The sequence below is a fragment of the Hemiscyllium ocellatum genome, chromosome 39 (genome assembly GCF_020745735.1).
Source record: "Hemiscyllium ocellatum isolate sHemOce1 chromosome 39, sHemOce1.pat.X.cur, whole genome shotgun sequence".
In the NCBI taxonomy this organism is placed as follows: domain Eukaryota; kingdom Metazoa; phylum Chordata; class Chondrichthyes; order Orectolobiformes; family Hemiscylliidae; genus Hemiscyllium; species Hemiscyllium ocellatum.
This window is the reverse complement of record NC_083439.1, coordinates 167,368-190,511: the sequence shown is the minus strand read 5'-3', so window position 1 is coordinate 190,511 and position 23,144 is coordinate 167,368. Positions and strand designations below refer to the sequence as shown.

The following is a 23,144-nucleotide window of genomic DNA, read 5'->3' as shown; positions in this document are numbered from 1 at the left end:
GCCTTCTGAGGAAGTAGAGATGTTGGTGTGCTTTTTTGACTGCAGCGTCAAGGTGGATGGATCAGGATAGATTGTTGGTGATATTTACACCTAGGAACTGAAACTGTTGACCACCAGGTGCTCCGGTTTCCTCCCACAGTCCAAAGATGTGCAAGTCAGGTGAATTGGCCATGCTAAATTGCCCGTAGTGTTAGGTAAAGGGGTAAATATAGAGGAATGGGTGGGTAGCGCTTCGGCGGGTCGGTGTGGACTTGTTGGGCCGAAGGCCCTGTTTCCACACTGTAAGTAATCTAATCTAAATCTAAACCTCCACCTCAGCACCATTGATACAAACAGAGGTGTGTCCTCCACTCCACTCCCTGAAGTCGATTACCAGCTCCTTTTTGCTGTCATTGAGGGATAGAGCGTTGGCTTTACACTGTGCTCTAAGCTGTCCCTCACTTTCTTGTATTCTGTCTTGTTGTTGTAGAATCTGATTATTACATAGGCTAACAAACTGAAATTATGTTCATTTTGAATCAAATATCATGAAGTTTACACGTAACACTTACAACAGTAGATTTGCACAGCTACAAGAGCACAGATGCACACACAGTCTTATTTCTGTGTACTTTGTACAGCGAGCTAACTGAGTAAATAGACTACACTGAATATGTGTTAGCACTCTGTATTACTCTGTTTTTTTAAAAAATGGTGGACTGAAATGGGAAAGTTTTTTAAAAACCAGTTTAAAAAAGCAAGTGACCTTACACGCAATGAAAAGTATTATAAACAATTGCTGGAACAGGCAGTAACTGAAACTCAACTTGCAGATGATTAGGTGCTAAGGGGATGTGCAGATGCAGCTTTTCGTGGAACAAGAAGTTGATTGGTCCAAGGACTAGAGACCAGTATTGATGAGATCAACGTTTTGCCCACCAACAACTGCATGGTTAGTTCTCAGGGACTGACATGTTCCCAGTTTGGAGCTGGGAACAAGTTGTAGACAGAAAGAAAGTGAAGTGAAATGTTAAATTCTTCCCTAGCTCGGACGTGGTCTCTCAAAGCATGCTGTAACCTGAAAAGAAATCAGTTTATCTTTCCTCCGATAATTATTGTAAATTGTGAGTTTTAACTGGTATGTCAAAGACTCTTCATAAAATGAACCGTCCTGTGTCTCTTACCAACTAATGGAAGCATCCAGAGAAAGACAACTAAAACAACATGTTAGCTAGCAGATGTCATAAAGATCATCTCCTGGGAACAAAGATCACTGATCTGTCTTTCCTGTTTTACACTTCTGCCCAAAATCTATTTTGCCTTGTTTGTCTGTGTTTCTGAGAGTTGATAAGGGGATTAGAGTTTTAATTAATAGTGTTATATGCTGAGAGTATACTAACTGTAGCCAAACCTAATTACTTGTAACGAATAGCGATTCTTGCACAGTACAGAAACTTGGTCCATGACATCTGGACACTGGAGGCAAAAAGGACAGTTAAATTGGGGAAACTTTGTGTATTTTGAACAATTAACTTTTGTGATAACAACTTCAGGAATAATGGGACTTGATCTCCTCTGCACTACCACCCCCACCCACTGTCCCCAAAAGACTTCATCAAATCACAGAAGTGTTACAGCACAGAAGGAGGCCATTTGGCCCATCATATTTACTCCAGCTCTTCAAATAAGAATCACCATCTACTGGCAATCTCCTGCTTTTTCCCCTCATAGTCTTGTACATTACTTTTATTCAAATTGTCATCTGATATCCTCTTGAATATCTCAATTCAACCTGCCACCACATTTCTAGGCAATATATTTCAGACCCAAAGTACTCACTGTGGAAAATGCTCTGTAACTTCAAATTTGCTTTAGGAACATAGGAACAGAAGTAGACCATTTAGCCTAGCAGAACTGCCCCACTATACAATATCATCAAGGCTGATCGAACACTTCAATGCATTTTACTTACTCCATCCCCATAACCATGGATGCCATAGATAATCAGAGATCTATCAACCTCTAATTTTAAGCATACTCAAAGACGGAGCTTCTACAGTCTCTTCTGTGGGAGAGAATCAAAAGGTTCACAACCCTCCAAGTAAATAATTTCTCTACTTAAAAATCAATGTTTAATGAGCAGGACAGTTTCTCCTTATCTATTCTATCCAGTCACCTAATGGTTTTGAAAAGTTCAACCAGATCTCCTCTGCTTAGCTTTCTCCACTCTAAGGAGAGTAGTCCTAACTTCTTCAAACTATCCTCATAACTGAACTTTCTCATCTCTGGAACGATTGTGTAAATTACTTCTACACTTCCACACTCTCTCCAATGCATTCACATTCTTCCCATAATGAGATACCCAGAACTGTACATGTCACTCCAGCTGAGATCTAACAAGTGTCCCATACAAGTTCAACCTTAGCTCCTTGATCTTGTATTCTATGCTCCCCATTAATAAAGCCCCAGACACTCTATACTTTAACTGCTCTTGCTATCAGTTTTGCCACCTTCAATGAGCTGTGCACATTTACACCCATGTTTCTCTGTTCCAGCACCCCCTTTAGAAATATACCTCTTTCTTTGTATTGTCTTTCAGTGTTTTTCTAACCAAAGTGCATCACCTCAGGCTTCTTTGTATATTGTACCTCATCTTCCCACTCCACTGACTTCTGTGTCCTTTCAGAGCTCCACACTGTCCTCCTGATAGTCCTGCTTTCAACTCAAGACTCTGTCATCCTCTCTAAAAGAATGATGAAAAACAAGAATATGGTGTATTTCACCAGTCCACTTTAAAAGTAATAAAATCACTGGGGTAAAACATTGTAGCCAATTGTCATAGTCAAATTCCCACAAACAGCAATGTGATCATAACCAGAAAACCTGTTTGATTTGATTGTAAGATACATTTTGGAAGATCTCCCTGCGTGTATTCAAAATAGAGCCTTGGGATCTTTAACTTTTGCCTGAGCTGACAAATGGCTTAATGTAATATCAAAAAGATAGCATCTTCACTTTAAATCCCTTAGTCCGACACAGAAGCATCAGACTTGATTTCTGTGCTCCAGCAGTGGAATGGGATTTGAACTCAGATCTGTGTAGTCTGCAGTGAGAATGCTACACACGAAGCAACAGCTGACAATCCAGTTCAGAATTGAGCACACTGCTTCCCAGAGGCATAACCAGTGGTTTACAAAGATTTGGTGGATCATGCTTGTTTTTGTATTCTATAATCATGACTTTATAGATGATGCTTTTTAAAAGCATATGCAACATTTGCTGTGGTCTTCCAGGATTTGATCCTTTGCATTCCCCTTAATCAAACCATTTTATGTGGACTCTTGCAGTTTCTTGTCAAAGTGTGAGGCTGTTGAGTTCTGTGGAGCAACTTGCCACGAGGCCCAGCAAGTTCTTTTGCCGTACATAACCAAGTTGGCCTTGCGGTGAGAATCACGTTTGATTTTTGTCCCATCTTCGCATACACTGTTCCTGGAACAACTCGCTGCTCACTGGAGTTTGTCCCTAAGACCAGCATCTCCTTTATAACTCACCATTAAGGACACACTAAGCCATCTCAGTAGCATTGAGATTTATAGACATAATCTAATAAAGTGGCTCTGCAAGCAAGAAACATCTGAATCTCACAAAGTGCGAAAGCAAGTTTACAGCATTCCCTGTGATATCTCCTGATGGTCCCATACACCAGGCTGTGGGGGTGGGACTTACCACTCGCTAAGAAGAGTCTTCAGTAGCTCATGACTCATTGCCTCCTCCTTCAGCAATGGTGCAAGGAGGATTTCCGCAGACAAATCCTTACATTTGCTATGCCATGGCTCCTTGTTCTGCAAGATTTGCTAAAGCATTTTCTGGATAGGATGATCCTGATAACGTAATAACAGCAGCAGCAGTAAACTACTTAGCTCCTTGAATCTGCCCTGGAATTGAATAAGATTGCAACTACTATGATCATGGTGTTAACTCCACTTTCCCGCCTATATCCATCCTCCCCAACCCTAATAACTATTGACTCCCTTGTAATTCGAGTCATAGTCATAGTCATAGAGATGTACAGCACGGAAACAGACCCTTCGGTCCAACTTGTCCATGCTGGCCATTGTCGATTAAATATCTAGCTCAGCTTTGATTTGATCGCCCCCATCTTCAACTGAAATAGGGAGCCCCTTATCTTTAGGTTGCACTTCCTAATTCTAGATTCCTTCACAGGGGTAAACATCTTCTCAATGTCCACCCTGTCAAACCCCCTCAGAATCTTATATTAGCATTTCTGCAAGATCATGTTTCATTCTTCTGAACTCCACCGAGCATAGGCTCAATCTTTCCTTATAAGACAACCCCCTCATTGCGGGAATCAGACAAGGGAACCCTGTCTGAACTGCTTTCATTGCATGCATATCCCTCACTTTCGTAAAGAAACCAAAACAATACAGTTCTTCAGATGTGCTCATGCCTTGTGCAGTCGTACCGATACTTCTCTACTCTAGTTCCTTTGCAATAAAAGCCAATTTTACTTTTCTAATTACACACTGTATCTGTCTGTTACCTTCCTGTGGCATATGTACCAGGACACTCGATTCCACTACCTTGCAGCATGGAGTTTCTCTCCATTCAATTAATATTTTGCTTTTCTATTCTTTCTCACAAAGTGGTAACCTCACATTTTCTCACATTATACTCTAACTGCCAATTTTGTGCCCAACTTATGCATAGATCTTGGTAGACTTCTTGTATCCTATTCACAACTTGCTTTCCTGCCTATTGTTTATCATCTGCAAACATAGCTACAATACAAAATAAAACAAAAACTGCAGATGCTGGAAATCTGAAACAGTGACATAAATGATTAGATTAGATTCCCTACAGTGTGGAAACATGCCCTTCAGCCCAATAAGTCCACACCGACCCTCCGAAGAGAAACCCACCCAGACCCATTTCCCTCTGACTAATGCACCTAACACTACAGGCAATTTAGCATGGCTAATTCACCTAACCTGCACATCTTTGGACTGTGGGAGGAAACCGGAGCACCCGGAGGAGACCCACAAAGACACGGGGAGAATGTACACGCTCCACACAGACAGTCGCTCAAGTCTGGAATTGAACCTGGAACACTGGTGCTGTGAGGCAGCAGTGCTAACCACTGAGCCACCGTGCTGCCTCAAATGACTGGAGAAACCCAGCAGATCTGGCAACATCTGTGGAGAGAAAGTAGAGTTAATGTTTTGAGGCTGGTGACTTTTATTTTAGAACTCAATACAGACTGTCCTTCAGTCAAGTCTTTAAATGATTACGAACAGTTGAGGCCTCAGCTTGGATCCATGTCGAAGCCCATTATTTACTGTTTGTCAACTTGAAAATTATCCATCTATTACAACTCATTTTCTTAGGTGATTCTCTGTCCACACTAATATACCACCTGAAATAAACTCTCCTTGTGCAGCAACTTTTTCCACAGAATCAAAAATAGAAGGTGCAGAAGGAAACCATTCAGCTCATTATGTCTACACTGGCTGAGTATTTTAAACTTGGTGATTATCTCCTGCCTGTTCCCTGTCACACTGCACATTATTTAAAGAGAAATAATCATCTAATACCCTTTCCAGTGTTAAATTGAACCTCTCTCTCCACATTTCCAGGCAGTATACTCCAGATCATAACTACTCACTGTGTGAAAAGTTTTCTCTCACCTTGCATTTGATTATTTTGCAAAACACTTTACAACTGTTGTTGTGATTCCAGCTGATGTCATTATTGGATAAGTCAGATCCCAGACTGGAATCTGGCTCAATAGATCTGATTTTGTTCTTTGTTGGTTTTAATGAAGTAATCACTCATTAAAAACACACGTATGCAAAGCTGCATATTTGGTTTTAACAATAAGGTTGAGGTTTAATTTGCAAAAAAAATTAAAATAAACCAAACTATTTATATGAAACACAGTTTAAAGATTTCAAAACACATGGTAAAATCAGTTCAATTAGTCCAAACAGCATCCCTTTACAGGATTCACATCAGAGAGAATTCTATTCTTGATCACATGAATAGAATTTAACTTTACATATGCTTGAATTTCTGGTCTTGAGAATCCTATAGCTTTTTTTGTTAGTCTTCATACAACTGAACTTTCACAGCTTCAAATAAAGCCCTCCTGGGATGTAATCAAATACTTGTCTGGAACTTTCAAACTAAACTTCTTATGCTGAGGTAGCCTATTTCTTAATAGTTCTGAATGATTCCCTTTCTCCAGGAGAAATTATTTTACATATCTAGTTTCAAACAAAACTTCTGCAAACTGAAACCAAAATGCTTTCTTCAAGCTATTTCCCACTAGTCAAAATAAAATATTTCCAGATTGAAGCCTAATGCCCAACACTGTTTACCCTGCTCACTTGTAAAAACTCTTCCAGTGCAAACAAATTTCCATTAGTCTCCAAAAACCGTATCTCTAATACTACATTTGGACAGAAATCATGATGACTACAGAATAACTTGCAGGTTAATCATTAGGATGGCACAGGGCTCAGTGGCTAACAAGGCTGCCTCACAGTGCCAGGGTCCTGGATTTGATTCCATCCTCAGGCTACTGTCTGTGTGAAGTTTGCACATTCTCCCTGTGTCTTTGTGAGTTTCTCTGGGTGCTCAGGTTTCTTCTACTGTTTTATGGATTGGCCAATCTAAATTGCCATAGTACCCAGGAACATGTAGGTGAGGTGGATTAGCCATGGGAAATGCAGGGTCACACAGTGACGAGAGGTGAGGAGTGGGTGGGAAGGTGGACGTTAAATGGAGGGTTGGTGTAGCCTCAATGGGCTAAATGGCCTGATTCTCAGAAATTCCTCCAAGAATATACACACCCCTCAAATCCTACAATCCTAGTTTAAAATTCAAACTCCAAAATAAATTATATAAAAAATATCCACATCACACTGTATAATTTAGTACTTGATCTTTTTACCATAGGAACAGTTTCTCTCTGTCTACTCTGTCCATTACGCTCATGATTTTTAAAATATCTGTCTAATCTCTCCTCATCCTTCTCCTCTCCAAGGAAAAGTCGCATTTTTACCAGTCTTTCATCATGACTGAAGTTTCTCGTCCCTCAAACCATTTTCATAATCTCTTCCAATTCATTCACACCCTCCCTATAATGTGATGCCTAGAATCTGTGTGTTAAGTTCTTTTTTCTAAGATTCTTACACACTTGATGCAACTATAATACGCCAACTTCTGTGAACAACCACCAAATTTTATTAAGCCAGTACAGTACAAGCTGTGGAGAAATTCTTGCAAAGCATGTCAAGTGGTCTCCCTGAACAAACTAAACAGTCCTTCCTTTATACAAAATCTTTATATCTCAGTCACTAATGCTCACAAGACAACCCCCGAGCCACTCCTTCACAGTCACAGACACAATGCAGTGACCACATCATTTCCAGAAACAATATAATGTTGTTATGGTGGTTCTGTTCACCGAGTTGGGAATTTGTGTTGCAGACGTTTCTTCCCCTGTCTAGGTGACATCCTCAGTGCTTGGGAGCCTCCTGTGAAGCGCTTCTGTGTTGTTTCCTGTGTTGTGTAGCATTTATAGTGGTTTGTCTCTGCCACTTCCGGTTGTCAGTTCCAGCTGTCCGCTGCAGTGGCCAGTATATTGGGTCCAGGTCGATGTGTTTGTTGATGGAATCAGTGCTTGAGTGCCATGCCTCTCAGAATTCCTTGGCTGTTCTCTGTTTGGCTTGTCCTATAATATAGTGTTGTCCCAGTCGAACTCATGTTGCTTGTCATCTGTGTGTGTGGCTACTAAGGATAGCTGGTCGTGTTGTTTTGTGGCCAGTTGGTATTCATGAAAACGAATCATTAGCGGTCTTCCTGTTTGTCCTATGTAGTGGTGTTTTGTGCAGTCCTTGCATGGGATTTTGTACACTACGTTGGTTTTGCTCATGCTGGGTATCGGGTCCTTTGTCCTGGTGAGTTGTTGTCTGAGAGTGGCTTTTGGTTTGTGTGCTGTTATGAATCCTAGTGGTCGCAGCAGTCTGGCTGTCAGTTCAGAAATGTTCTTGATGTATGGTAACATGGCTAGTCCTTTGGGTTGTGGCATGTCCTCATTCCGTTGTCTTTCCCTTAGGCATCTGTTGATGAAATTGCGCGGGTATCCGTTTTTGGCGAATACATTGTAGAGGTGTTCTTCTTCCTCTTTTTGCAGTTCAGGTGTGCTGCAGTGTGTTGTGGCCCTTTTGTACAGTGTCTTGATGCAACTTTTTTTGTGTGTGTTGGGGTGGTTGCTTTCGTAGATCAGGACTTGGTCTGTGTGTGTGGCTTTCCTGTATACCTTTGTGGTGGATTCTCCGTTCGGTGTTCTCTGTACCATCACGTCTAGGAATGGGAGTTGGTTGTCCTTTTCTTCCTCTCTAGTGAATCTGATTCCTGTGAGTGTGGTGTTGATGATCCGCTGTGTGTTCTCTATTTCTGTGTTTTTAATGATTACAAAAGGTGTCATCCACATATCTGACCCAGATACTGAAACAGAAACTGAAACACCTGATCAGCGGATCCAGACACTCTATACAGTCAGTCAACACAGGAATTCTTGGACATCATCAGAAATATACACATAGAAAAGGAAGAAACTATGGTCTTATTCGATGTAACGGCACTGTTCACCTCTATCAACAAAACTCTAGCCAGAGAAACAGTAGTTGAAAAACGTAGAGCTGGAAAAACACAGCTGGCCAGGCAGCATCCAAGGAGCAGGAGAATCGACGTTTTGGGCATAAGCCCTGAAGAAGGGCTTATGCCCAAAACGTCGATTCTCCTGCTCCTTGGATGCTGCCTGGCCAGCTGTGTTTTTCCAGCACCACATTTTTCAACTCTGGTGCTCCAGTATCTGCAGGCCTCACTTTCTCCCAGAGAAACAAGAGCCAACCTGCTGGACATACAGAACAGACAACAAGACAGGGAACGTGTCAACAAAGACTGCATACTCAAAACTACTGGACCTGTGCCTCACAACACACTTCACGTTCAACAACCAAATATATGAACAAATCAACGGCACACCCATGGGCTACTAAGGATAGCTGGTCGTGCTGTTTCGTGGCTAGTTGGTGTTCATGGATACAGATCGTTAGCTGTCTTCCTGTTTGTCCTATGTAGTGTTTTGTGCAAAACCAACGCAGTGTACAAAATCCCATGCAAGGACTACACAAAACACTGCATAGGACAAACAGGAAGACAGCTAATGATCCGCATCCATGAACACCAACTAGCCACAAAATTACATGACCAGCTATCCTTAGTAGCCACACACGCAGATGACAAGCAACATGAGTTCGACTGGGACAACACTACTATTATAGGACAAGCCAAACAGAGAACAGCCAGGGAATTCCTAGAGGCATGGCACTCATCCACCGATTCAATCAACAAACACATCGACCTGGACCCAATATACCGGCCACTGCAGCGGACAGCTGGAACTGACAACCGGAAGCGGCAGAGACAAACCACTATAAATGCCGGAGGAAAGATCACAGAAGCGCTTCACAGGAGGCTCCCAAGCACTGAGGATGTCACCTAGACAGAGGACGAAACGTCTGGAACACAAATTCCTAGCTCGGCGAACAGAACCACCACAACAATGAGCACCCAAGCTATAAATCTTCTCACAAACATTGAACAATAAGGCATAAATCATCCCTTAATAGTCAAATCTGTTGCAATTCGTTTTTTTCAAAAACAAGATGTAGTCAAAATTTCCAACTGTAGTGTTCTTATTGATTTCTGAAAAGGATGATGATGCAAATATAAATTCTCTCTGAATAATGGGATATGGTTCTGAATGGCAAGGGGTGGGAATGTAAATTCCCTACAATTTACCTGTTAGTCAGAGGCATCTTTCCCTAGCCTCGGGATATTCAATTTCCTGCAGGTCAGCAGAGCAAATTAACTCTTTAATATCACATTTTCATATTCCAGCCATGCTCTCGCCAGTACCGCATACAGGTTCACCAGACTTCCTTAGTATTGTATTCTATGCAGCTATATGTATGTGAATTGCCACCTATTTGCCCACTCCACCAATTCATTTGTGTCCTTTAGGAGTTCTACACTGCATTCCTGACATTTTACAAGTCTTAAATAAACTGCAAACTTTGAAATTATCACCAGTACAATAGGATCTAATTCAATAATATGTTTAAAAAAACAAGGATCTCAATAGCAACTACTGGAAACTCCAAACTACAAATCGTCCCCCAGTCCAGAAGATACCTATTAACGATTGCTCTCTGTTCCCAGTCAGTAAATTCTGTATACACATAGCTTTCATTCCATGATCTATAACTTCTCTCACAAAACTACTGTATGGCATGCAATGGGCACCTTTTGGAAATCCATGAACACAACACCAATAAGATCACCCTCGTCAACCTCATTACCTTGGTCAACTTATAGGAACTGTTTTGAAGAGGTAACTTCTGCTACCTCTTCAAAACAGTTCCTGTAAGTTGCTCAGATATTAGTTTTCTTTAACAAATCCATGTTGACTCTTCCAAAAATCAATACACAAGATGATTAAACAGTTTAATTGCACAAATTAAACTGACTGGTCTGTAATTGCTGTACACCTCTTTACAACTGTTTAACAATAAATGTTTGCAATTCTCTAATCCTCTGGCATCACCCAAAATTCAGGGAAAACCGAAAGATTATTGCCAGTGACTTTGCAATTTTCGTGTTTACTTTCTTCAATACTCTTGGACACATCTCAGCCAATCGGGTGCCTCATCAATTTTAAGTACTGACAGCTTATTTAATAGGTCCTCCTTCTCAATCCATGATAGAGTTTCTTGTCACCGTGGTCTGAGTGGCATCTGCCTCAGAGATAAAGGCAAGAACATTCATTCAGACTTCAGCCATATCTCTTACTTTGAAGTAAAAGTCCAGCTTTTGGTCTCTAATTACCTTACCTCTTTTCCTAACCATCCTTTTTACAACTGATGTGTTCGTAGAAGACTTTGGGATTTTCCTTCATGTTGGCTGCCAGTTTTTTCACATTAATTCTTTTTTTGTTTTCACACTTGCTTTTCCAACTCCTTGCTGTACCTTCTGTATTCGGATTGGTTCTCAGATTGTACCCGACACTTGATAATAAGCACACATTTTCTTCTCTAACTTAAATTTCTACCTCCATGATCATGAAATCATTGTAGATTATCAGAAAAGCCCATTTGGTGTTCACTGATGTTGTTTAGGGAAGGAAACTGCTATCCTTACCCAATCTGGCTTACATGTGACTCCAGATCTACTGCAACATGGTTGACACTTAACTGCTATCTAAGTAATTAGGGATGGGCAATAAATGCTGTGCATTAAATTGATTGACTCTGGATTGACCCACTGCAATTTCCCCCCCAATATCCTACACCTTACTCAGGAGTAAAGACTTGCAGATTATATAATGGTGCAATTTACTTCAACAGAAGTCTTGTATGACTAGCACATCCAAGTACTACTGTCTCTGGGTCCCTTAAATGTTCTCTGTGGCACATTACCAAATGCCTTTTAAAAATCCAAATATATCTACAAGTTACCCATTTTGTATCTGCGTGTAACATTTTTGAAATATAAGCATTATTTCAAAGTTTCCCTTCAGTGAAACCCTATTATCTGCCCAATAATATGATTTTACAACATTATCCCATTAAATACATTATTAAAACAGGCACTTGGTATTCACGTGGATCACGGCATCAAACCTACTGAGTATTTTCTATTTTTTTTATTTTTGTAGAGTACAAATTGCCTCCTCACCTTTCAGCCTAATGCTATAGGTCTAGGCCCAACCTCCAGAAATGTCCATGGAATTGCAGCACAACGTATTCGCATTTACCCGGAACCTTTATCTTCAGCTAAGGGCGAGGACGGAAGCATATTAGTAAAGGACTGAAAAGTAAATGTTCCTGTAGCAAAGATGGCGGCGCCCAGTGGTGCTGGAGCCGGTGCCTGATCTCGGTGTCTTTGTGCCGTGGGAATGTGGAGTCCAGCGTCAGGCCTGGCCTGGACTTTCCCTCGCATGGGGAAGATAGCGAATCGTTTGTTTTGCGCGGGAAGAACGGTGGCTCACCCGGGGAAAGAGTGCCGCCGTCGGCAGGTCCGAACCGCGCCTCCTTGGCGGATTCTCTTCTTCGGAACCGATGAGTTTGCTCAGCGAGTACTGGAGAAACTGCAACCGCCCAGGTAACCACAGGATGAAGGATTAGAGTTCAGAGAATTTTAAGAGCTGGGTGATGGTATGTTCAGAAATAATAGTCATTGTTGTGTTTCTGTTCGCCGAGCTGGAATTTGTGTTGCAGACGTTTCGTCCCCTGTCTCGGTGATATCCTCAGTGCTTGGGAGTCTCCTGTGAAGTGCTTCTGTGATCTTTCCTCAGGCATTTGTGGTGGTTTGAATCTGCCGCTTCTGGTTGTTAGTTCCAGCTGTCTGTTGCAGTGGCCGGTATATTGGGTCCAGGTCGATGTGCTTATTGATTGAATCTGTGGATGAGTGCCATGCCTCTAGGAATTCCCTGGCTGTTCTCTGTTTGGCTTGTCCTAAAATAGTAGTGTTGTAGAACACCTATACAATGTATTCACCAAAAACGGATACCCCCGCAATTTCATCAACAGATGTCTAAGGGAAAGACAACGGAATGAGGACATGCTGCAACCCAAAGGACTAGCCACACTACCATACATCAAGGGCATTTCCAAACTGACAGCCAGACTACTGCGACCACTAGGACTCATAACAGCACACAAACCAACAGCCACGCTCAGACAAGAACTCACCAGAACAAAGGACCCGATACCTAGCATGAACAAAACCAATGTAATGTACAAAATCCCGTGCAAGGACTGCACAAAATAGTACATAGGACAAACAGGAAGACAGCTAACGATACGCATCCATGAACACCAACTAGCCATGAAACGACATGATCAGCTATCCTTAGTAGCCACACACACACAGATGACAAGCAACATGAATTCAACTGGGACAACACCACTATTATAGGGGAAAAAGGGAGGTCTGCAGATGCTAGAGATCAGAGCTGAAAATGTGTTGCTGGTTAAAGTGCAGCAGGTCAGGCAGCATCCAAGGAGCAGGAACTTTGACATTTCGGGCATAAGCCCTTCATCAGGAATCCTGATGAAGGGCTTATGCCCAAAACGTCGAATTTCCTGCTTCTTGGATGCTGCCTGACCTGCTGCGCTTTAACCAGCAACACATTTTCACCACTATTATAGGACAAGCCAAACAGAGAACAGCCAGGGAATTCCTAGAGGCATGACACTCATCCACAGATTCAATCAATAAGCACATCGACCTGGACCAATATACCAACCACTGCAGTGGACAGCTGGAACTGACAACCAGAAGCGGCAGATTCAAACCACTACAAATGCCTGAGGAAAGATCACAGAAGCACTTCACAGGAAGCTCCCAAGCACTGAGGATGTCACCTAGACAGGGGATGAAATGTCTGCAACACAAATTCCCAGCTCAGCGAACAGAACCACAACAACGAGCACCCGCGCTACAAAGCTTCTCCCAAACTTTGAATAACAGTCTTGATTTGGAGATGCTGGTGTTGGACTGGGGTGTACAAAGTTAAAAATCACACACCATCAGGTTATAGTCCAACAGGTTTAATTGGAAGCACTAGCTTTCGGAGCGTCGCTCCTTCATCAGGTGGTTGTGGAGGACACAATTGTAAGGCATGGAATTTATAGCAAAAGTTTACAGTGTGATGTAACTGAAATTATACATTGAAAAATACTTTGATTCTGTTGAAACTTTCATCTGTTAGAATACCGAGATAGTTTCACTTCTTTCCTGTGTGAATCACAAAACTTTTTTAAAAAGTTGCATTCTCAGGTTAACTGTAACAATTGGTTTTAGACAATATGTTGAAGGTGTTAGCCCCCTGTGTTCTCTGTCTATGCCATGATGTTTAGATTGATTCTAATCTAAAAAGTGAAATAATAGGAGTTTTACATGAATTCATGCAGTTTTTGAGCAAAGTACAATGTAACTCTGCAAGTACAAATTCACCCCATAAATGTATATGTGTGCGTGTTGCATGTTAACTCCTTATTCCTTTGAAGGCTGCTTTCTGTACTGCATCTGGTCTCTGGAACTGGATTTATTAATATTGAGACGCATTTGATTTCTTTTTCTGTAGATTCTTGAAAACTGGAAAGATGCTAGTAGAACAGCTGGAAGTTGTTACTTTGCCTGCCATTAAATCTGCTGAACTTCCTGTGAGAAAGTATGCCTTGATGAGTCAGATTCCAGTTCATGATTGGCCTTACTTCACATCAAATGATTATTTTGACGTTGGCATAATTGTATCGTTTGGGAACCTACTCAGTGACACGCTCATACAGCAATTCCCATAGTGAGTAACTAGTTCTTGTACACCATGATCAGTCACAATAAAGACTCTCCAAATGGCAACATCAACAAGCTGAATATTGTTATGTGTAACTTGAGACTTAGTAATAAGACACCGATATAAACAGAATTTGAATTTACTAGATTGGATTCCTTTGATTTTGTATTTATATCTCTTATGCTGTCCACCTTTGCCTCCATTAGCAAACAATTTCATCTTTTTACCCATCCTCCAGCTCCTTGCTCTCACTGATATTTCCTTGTAATTGAAAATGCAAGGCAGCATTTTCAGCAAACAAAGGAATATTTATATTCTCCAGAACAAAACAATGGGAAAATTAACTTATGGAGTTTTTATGAAGTATGCTCATCTATAAACTATTGGAAATGGCTAATGTCATATGAGCTGCAAATGTGTTGCTGGTCAAAGCACAGCAGATCAGGCAGCATCTCAGGAATAGAGAATTCGACGTTTCGAGCATAAGCCCTTCATCAGGAATGAGAGAGTGTAGCCAAGCAGGCTAAGATAAAAGGTAGGGAGGAGGGACTTGGGGGAGGGGCGATGGAGGTGGGATAGGTGGAAGGAGGTCAAGGTGAGGGTGATAGGCCGGAGAGGTCAGGAAGAGGATTGCAGGCTAGGAGGGCGGTGCTGAGTTGAGGGAACCGACTGAGACAAGGTGGGGGGAGGGGAAATGAGGAAACTGGAGAAATCTGAATTCATACCTTGTATGAGAGCTTGTACGTGAAGTGGAAGATGTGACCAATGGATTGCCATGGGGATTAGTGCTTGGACTTCAGCTGTATGCAAAATATCTCAATTAATAAAATGAAGGGACTGAAAATGTGGTTGCTAAATTTACAGACAGCACACATTGGTGTGAAGGCGGCATGAGGAAATGAGCAAAGGAATGTAGATTATGTTATGACGCGTTCAGCAAAATCAAATCAACCTCCTTACCTCTGCAACTGCAACACTGTAGAATTAGAACTTTTTAAAATCCTTAAAATTCCTTTTAATTTGAATAACCAATCTCAGATTTTGTGAATAATCGATTCTACACAGCAGGGTTGTAGCTGAACCAAAAGACTTAACAATTTAGATTAGATTGCTTGCAGCATGGAAACAAGCCCTTCGGCCCAACAAGTCCACATTGACCCTCCGAAGAGCAACCCACCCATGCCAATCCCCTACATTTACCCCTTCACCTAACACTACGGGCAATTTAGCTTGGCCAATTCACCTAACCTGCACATTTTTGGACTGTGGGAGGTAATTGGAGCACCCGGAGGAAACCCATGCAAACTCCACACAGACATTTGCCTGAGGCGGGAATTGAATCCGGGTCTCTGGCGCTGTGAGGCAGCAGTGCTAACCACCGTGCCACCCAATTTATTAACAATATAGTATCTTTAGCAGAGCAAAATTAAACAACAAAGTAATCTGAAGTATGATTTAAACTCAATAAACTTTGTTTTTGGCCCAATTCACAGAAAACGTGTTGCTGGTTAAAGCACAGCAGGTTAGGCAGCATCCAAGGAATAGGAAATTCGACGTTTCGGGCACAAGCCCTCCAATTACCTCCCACAGTCCTGATGAAGGGCTTGTGCCCGAAACGTCGAATTTCCTATTCCTTGGATGCTGCCTAACCTGCTGTGCTTTAACCAGCAACACATTTTCAGCTGTGATCTCCAGCATCTGCAGACCTCATTTTTTACCCCAATTCACAGAAAAGACAGGGAAACGAACAAAGTTAAGAGATCAATTTTAAAAAAGAGACAATTTCAAAACTCTCAATTACTTAAGTGGTTTTCAAGATGTGTTGATCCATGGGGAATGTATGAATGCTTCTTGGTTGATTTTCTGAAGACATTGATTAATGTCAATTTTTTTCAATTTCTATGAGAAAATTTTAATAATATGTGCAGTGGCTCAGTGGTTAGCACTGCTGCCTCATGGCACCAGGGAGCCAGATTCATTTCCAGCCTTGCGCAGCTGTCTGTGTGAAGTTTATGTATTTTCCCTGTGTTTGCGTGGGTTTCCACCGCGTGCTCAGTTTTCCCTCATTTATAGATGAGCAGGTTAGCTGAATTCACAGTAGTCATTTCCAATAATTTATAGATGTGCAGATTAGGTGAATTGACCATGCTAAATTGCCTATAATGTTTAGGGATGTGTAGGGGCATTAGTCAGGAGTAAATATAGAGTAATAGGGCAAGGGAATAATTTTGGGTGGAAAACTCCTTAGAGGGTCGAAGGACCTGTTTCCACACCGTAGGGATTCTATGATGCTAATTTGGTTACTAGAAATTCAAAGAATAGAAATTAATGATGGGAGGTTAGGCATGGAGCTTTCAAATTTTTATGCTAAGTACCAACAACCAAATTCCTCCTTCCAGAAATGCAGTCCAAAATCCAGTTGAAACACTCGAGCCACTACCTCTGACCATCATGTTCCCTCCTGAACTTGCTGACAGCAGTTCTCAGGTACTGACTTTGTTAATGACCAAATATCTGCCTTTTAGTTAAACATTAAATTTAATGTGGTGTCGAAGAGTCTGTAGAATTCTTTAATCAAGAACCAACTAGTAATTAATGTCCAGGCCTGGCTCACAAACAAACAACAGCTTGTTTGTTCCTTTTTATTTAAACACAAGTTTCTGCTTGCAGTACGGAGGTCATCTTCAGTTCACATCTCCAAATCAAAATTGATAATAGAGTTAAATATAATGAAAAATCATTGAGACTTCTAACAATAAACAAAGTGAGCAGGCAGAATTTTGACAGATAGAACATAGAACATAGAAAAATAAAGCGTAGTACAGGCCCCTTGGCCCTTGGTGTTGTGCCGATCCAAGCCCACCTAACCTACACTAGCCCACTATCCTCCATATGCCTATCCAATGCCCATTTAAATGCCCATAAAGAGGGAGAGTCCACCAATGATACTGGTAGGGCATTCCATGAACTCACAACTCGCTGAGTAAAGAATCTGCCCCTAACATCTGTCCTATATATACCACCCCTTAATTTAAAGCTATGCCCCCTCGTAATAGCTGACTCCATACGTGGAAAAAGATTCTCATGGTCAACCCTATCTAAACCCCTAATCATCTTGTACACCTCTATCAAGTCACCCCTAAACCTTCTTTTCTCCAATGAAAACAGCCCCAAGTGCCTCAGCCTTTCCTCATACGATCTTTCTACCATACCAGGCAACATCCTGGTAAACCTCCTCTCCACCCGTTCCAGTGCGTCCACATCCTTCCTATAGGATGGCGACCAAAACTGCACACAATACTCCAGATGTGGCCGCACCAGAGTCTTATACAACTGCAACGTGACCTCAAGACTCCAGAACTCAGTTCCTCTATCAATAAAAGCCAGTACGTCATATGCCTTCTTCACAGCACTATTTACCTGGGTCTGGATCGGTGGTGCTGGAAGAGCACAGCAGTTCAGGCAGCATCCAACGAGCAGCGAAATCGACGTTTCGGGCAAAGGCCCTTCATCAGAAATAAAGGCAGTGAGCTGGAAGCATGGAAAGATAAGCTAGAGGAGGGTGGGGTGGGGGATAGAGTAGCATAGAGTACAATGGGTGAGTGGGGGAGGAGATGAAGGTGATAGGTCAGGGAGGAGAGGGTGCAGTGGATAGGTGGAAAGTGGGATGATCCAGACCAAAGGGGTAGCCATGGGCACACGTATGGGTCCCAGCTATGCCTGTCTCTTTATTGGCTACGTAGAACAGTTGATCTTCCGTAATTACACCGGCACCACTCCCCACCTCTTCCTCCGCTACATTGATGACTGCATTGGCACCACCTCGTGCTCCCGCGAGGAGGTTGAGCAATTCATCAACTTCACCAACACATTCCACCCTGACCTTAAATTTACCTGGACCATCTCTGACGCCTCCCTCCCCTTCCTGGACCTCTCCATCTCCATTAATGATGACTGACTTGACACTGACATTTTTTACAAACCCACCGACTCTCACAGCTACCTGGATTGCACCTCTCCCCACCCTATCTCTTGCAAAAATGCCATCCCGTATTCCCAATTCCTCCGCCTCCGCCGTATCTGCTTCCAGGAGGACCAGTTCCACCATAGAACACACCAGATGGCCTCCTTCTTTAGAGACCGCAATTTCCCTTCCCACATAGTTAAAGATGCCCTCCAACGCATCTCGTCCACATCCCGCACCTCTGCCCTCAGACCACACCCCTCCAATTGTAACAAGGACTGAACTCTCCTGGTGCTCACCTTCCACCCTACCAACCTTCGCATAAACCAAATCATCCACCGACATTTCCGCCACCTCCAAAAAGACCCCACCACCAGGGATATATTTCCCTCCCCACCCCTTTCCGCCTTCCACAAGGACAGTTCCCTCCATGACTACCTGGTCAGCTCCACGCCCCCCCCCCCCCCCCCCCCCACGACCCACCCTCCTATCCTGGCACTTTCCCCTGCCAACCCAGGAACTGTAAAACCTGTGCCCATACCTCCTCCCTCACCTCTATCCAAGGCCCTAAAGGAGCCTTCCACATCCATCAAAGTTTTACCTGCGCATCCACTAATATCATTTATTGTATCCGTTGCTCCCGATGCGGTCTCCTCTACATTGGGGAGACTGGGCGCCTCCTAGTAGAGCACTTTAGGGAACATCTCCGACCAATCAACCACACCGCCCTGTGGCCCAACATTTCAACTCCCCCTCCCACTCTGCCGAGGACATGGAGGTCCTTGGTCTCCTTCACCGCCGCTCCCTCACCACCAGACGCCTGGAGGAAGAACGCCTCATCTTCCGCCTCGGCACACTTCAACCCCAGGGCATCAATGTGGACTTCAACAGCTTCCTCATTTCCCCTTCCCCAACCTCATCCTAGTTTCAAACTTCCAGTTCAGCACTGTCCCCATGACTTGTCCGGACTTGTCCGACCTGCCTATCTTCTTTTCCACCTATCCACTCCACCCTCTCCTCCCTGACCTATCATCTTCATCTCCTCCCCCACTCACCCATTGTACTCTATGCTACTCTCTCCCCACCCCACCCTCCTCTAGCTTATCTCTCCATGCTTCCAGCTCACTGCCTTTATTCCTGATGAAGGGCTTTTGCCCGAAACGTCGATTTCGCTGCTCGTTGGATGCTGCCTGAACTGCTGTGCTCTTCCAGCACCACTGATCCAGAATCTGGTTTCCAGCATATGTAGTCATTGTTTTTACCTATTTACCTGGGTGGCAACTTTCAGAGATCTGTGTACATGGACACCAAGATCCCTCTGCTCATCCACACTACCAAGTAACCAACCATTAGCCCAGTACCCCATCTTCTTCTTACTCTAACCAAAGTGAATCACTTCACACTTAGCTACATTGAACTCCATTTGCCACCTTTCTGCCCAGCTCTGCAGCTTATCTATATCCCACTGTAATCTGCCACATCCTTCCTCACTGACAACAACTCCACCGACTTTCGTGTCATCCGCAAACTTGCTCACCCAACCCAAATGACTCCTCCAGGTCATTTATAAAAATGACAAATAGCAATGGTCCCAAAACAGATCCTTGCGGAACACCACTAGAGTATAATGTGCCTAAATGAGATTGTTATGAAGATGTGGGTATGCTGTACTTTTAAGAAGGTTACAAGCTAGCAGTGACAGCACCAAGTGTCCTGAAAAAAAACATGTGCTGCAGCTATTGGGATAGCTAGGGCTGTTGGTTGCCTGGAAACAACAAAACAGATTCAAATTAGGCCAATCAGTTTAGATTATACCCTCCAAAAAAATTAAACTCCAATCCAGTTTGATTTTAGTATATCAATAATCTTAAAAGCCAATGACATAATCCAATGCCTTGGGGTAGTTAAGAGGAGAACTGCCAAGCTACCAGCATGTTAAAAAGACCACCTGAAAAATAGCTCTCTTTAAAACTACTTTTATTGATCAATAACTTGTGAAACAGAATCCCTAAAAAGAAAACTGAAATATAGAGAAGAACGAAAGCTGCCTGGTTTTAAGATAAATTTTGTTTTGTAGATCATAATTGAGATTTATCGGACTAGTATTATAGAAGGGAAGGGAAAAGATAGATTAGAGTAAGGACTTGTAAATAGTTGTTAGTTAATTATTCTCTGTTGTACTTTAAGAAATAGAGTTGTTAATTTTTACTTGAACTAATTCTAGGCCTTTCGAATTTTCACAGATTTCTGCACAGGATAAAACTTTTCTGCGTTGCTGGTTTTAAATTAAGCAGGAGAGTTTACTGTGTGTCATTACAGATCTTGTCCATTTTGGCAGAAAGAATAGAAACATGTCATCTTATTCAGAGATACAAAACTCAATAATTGTGGGATCTGAGTGTCGTGGTGCATGCAGCACAAAAATTAGGATGGACGTTCAGCAAGCAATCAGGAAGGCAAATAGAATGTTGTTTTAATTGCAATACAAATGGAATATAAAAAGAGGGATATTTTGCTTCTGTTACACAGAATGTTGAGGAGACTTTATATATAATACTTTTATCTTATAACATTAGAAATAGTTCAGAGAAAGTTCTCTTGTCTGACACCTAGGATAGAGAATTATTAGATTCTGAGGGAACTCTACAGGGTCGATGAAGAAAGGATTTTTCTCTTTGTGGGTGATACTAGAATGAGTGAACAGTTTTAAATGGAAGATGCTCTATTTTTAGATGAAAATGAAAACAGTTTCTTTCCAATTAGTCTTTGGTGTACTCTTCACTAGGAACGTGCTAAATACAAGAACATTGAATATTTCTGAGACTGAGGTAGACAGATTCTTGACTAATAAGGTTGTCAAAAGTTATCATGGTTAGGTGGAAACTTGGAGCTCAGGCCAGAATCAGACCAGCCAGGTTCTTACTGAATGGCAGAGCAGACTTGAGCAATTAAATGGAGAAAGTGAGGACTGCAGATGCTGGAGATCAGAGTTGAGAGTGTGGTGCTGGAAAAGTACAGCAGGTCAGGTAGCATCCGAGGAGCAGGAAAATCGACATTTTGGGCATAAGTCCTTCGTCAGGAATGAGGCTTGTGGTCCAGGGCTGAGAGATAAATGGGAGGGGGGGTAGGTTGGGTGGAGGTAGCTGGGAAAGATGGATTAAGGTGAGGGAGAAGGTGATAGATCAGAGGGGGGCACTGATGGACGGGTCTAGAGGGTGGTGCCAAGTTGGAGGCTTGGGACTGGGATAATATGGGGTGAGGGGAAGTGAGGAAGGTGTTGAAATCCACATTTATCCTGTGTGGTTGCAGGGTTCCAAGGCTGAATATGAGGTTTTCATCCTCCATGCATATTGTGGTAAATGATTTGGCGATGGAGGAGGCCCAGGACCTACATGTCCTTGACTGAGTGGGAGGGGGAGTTGAAGTATTCAGCCACGGGGTGGTGGGATTGGTGGGTGTGAGTGTCCCAGAGATCTTCTCTGAAATGATCCGCAAGAAGGTGTCCTGTCTCCCCAATATAGAGGAGACCACACCGGGTGCAGCGGATGCAGTAGATGACATTGGTAGAGGTCCAGGTGAATTTCTGATGGATGTGGAAGGACCCTTTTGGGGCCTTGGATGGAGGTGAGGGGAGTGGTGTGGGTGCAGGTTTTGCAGTTCCTGTGGTGGCAGGGAAAGGTGTCAGGAGTGGGGTATGGGCTGGTGGGGGGTGTGGACCTGATGAGGAAGTCGCGGAGGGAACTATGAAGGGGTGTAGAGGGAAATATATGTCTGGTAGTGGGGTCCGTTTGGAAGTGGTAGAAGTGGCGGAGGATGTTGCATTGTATGTGGAGGTTGGTGGGGTTGAGGGTGAGGACCAGGGCATTCTGTCCTTGTTGCGTTGGGAGGAGTGGTGTTCAAGAGCAGTGGTGTGTAAAGTGGAGGAGATGCACTGGAAGGCATCATCAACCCACGTGGGATGGGAAGATGTGATTGTGGAAGAAGGAAGCCATCTGGGAACAGATATGGAGGAATTGGGAATAAAGGATAGTGCTTTTACAGGAGGTAGGCTGAGAGGAGGTGTAGTCTAGGTAGCTGTGGGAGTCAGTGGGCTTGTAGTATATGTCTGTGGTTAGTCGGTCATCCAAGACGGGGAGGGAGGTTGCCGAGATGGTCTAGGTGAATTTGAGGTTGGGGTGGAATGTGTTGGTAAAGTTGCTGAACTATTCAACCTCCTTGTGGGAACACGAGGCGGAGCCAATACAGTCATCGATGTAACTGAGGAACAGATAGAGAGTGGTATTGGTGTAACTGCAGAAGATAGGCTGTTCCATATATCCGACCAACAGGCAGGCATAGCTGGGTTCCAAGTGCGTGACCATGGCTACCCCTTTGTTTGGAAGAAGTGGGAGGATTGGAAGGAGAAGTTGTTGAGGTTGAGGACCAGTTCAGCCAGGCGGATGAGGGTAATGGTGAAAGGGTACTGGTTAGGACAATGTGAGAGGAAGAAACGAAGGCCCTCCCTCCGCCCCGCAGGTTTGATGGTGAGATTAGGGTTGGAATGGAGGCTGCGCATTGTGAGGGTGAGAGGTTGGAGTGGGTGAAGCGGTTGGACAGGATGGGGCAGTCAATGAGCAATTAAGCGGTCTCCTATTGTGCCTTATCCATATGATCTTAATAGGTTGGATCTACACCCGGTGCGGAGGAGGGAGGGCAGGTCTGAAGACCTCCTCGTGGGTCTGCTCCTGGGCCTGGCCAAACTGGCCATAAACA

The 23,144-nt window shown here is 43.1% G+C and overlaps 1 protein-coding gene across 2 annotated transcripts in view; it reads left to right on the top strand.

Moving 5' to 3' along the window:
• Nucleotides 1-11,923: 11,923 nt before the first annotated feature.
• Nucleotides 11,924-23,144, top strand: part of mtfmt (mitochondrial methionyl-tRNA formyltransferase) — a 54,056-nt gene continuing 42,835 nt past the window's right edge. Inside the window, exons 1-2 of one of the 2 annotated variants that reach the window (XM_060853007.1) lie at nt 11,924-12,231; nt 14,219-14,434. In XM_060853007.1, the coding sequence (XP_060708990.1) occupies nt 12,026-12,231; nt 14,219-14,434 (422 nt within the window). In that variant the 5' untranslated portion in view covers nt 11,924-12,025. The remainder of the gene's footprint in view (nt 12,232-14,218; nt 14,435-23,144) is intronic. The other variant, XM_060853008.1, reaches the window with a different exon arrangement.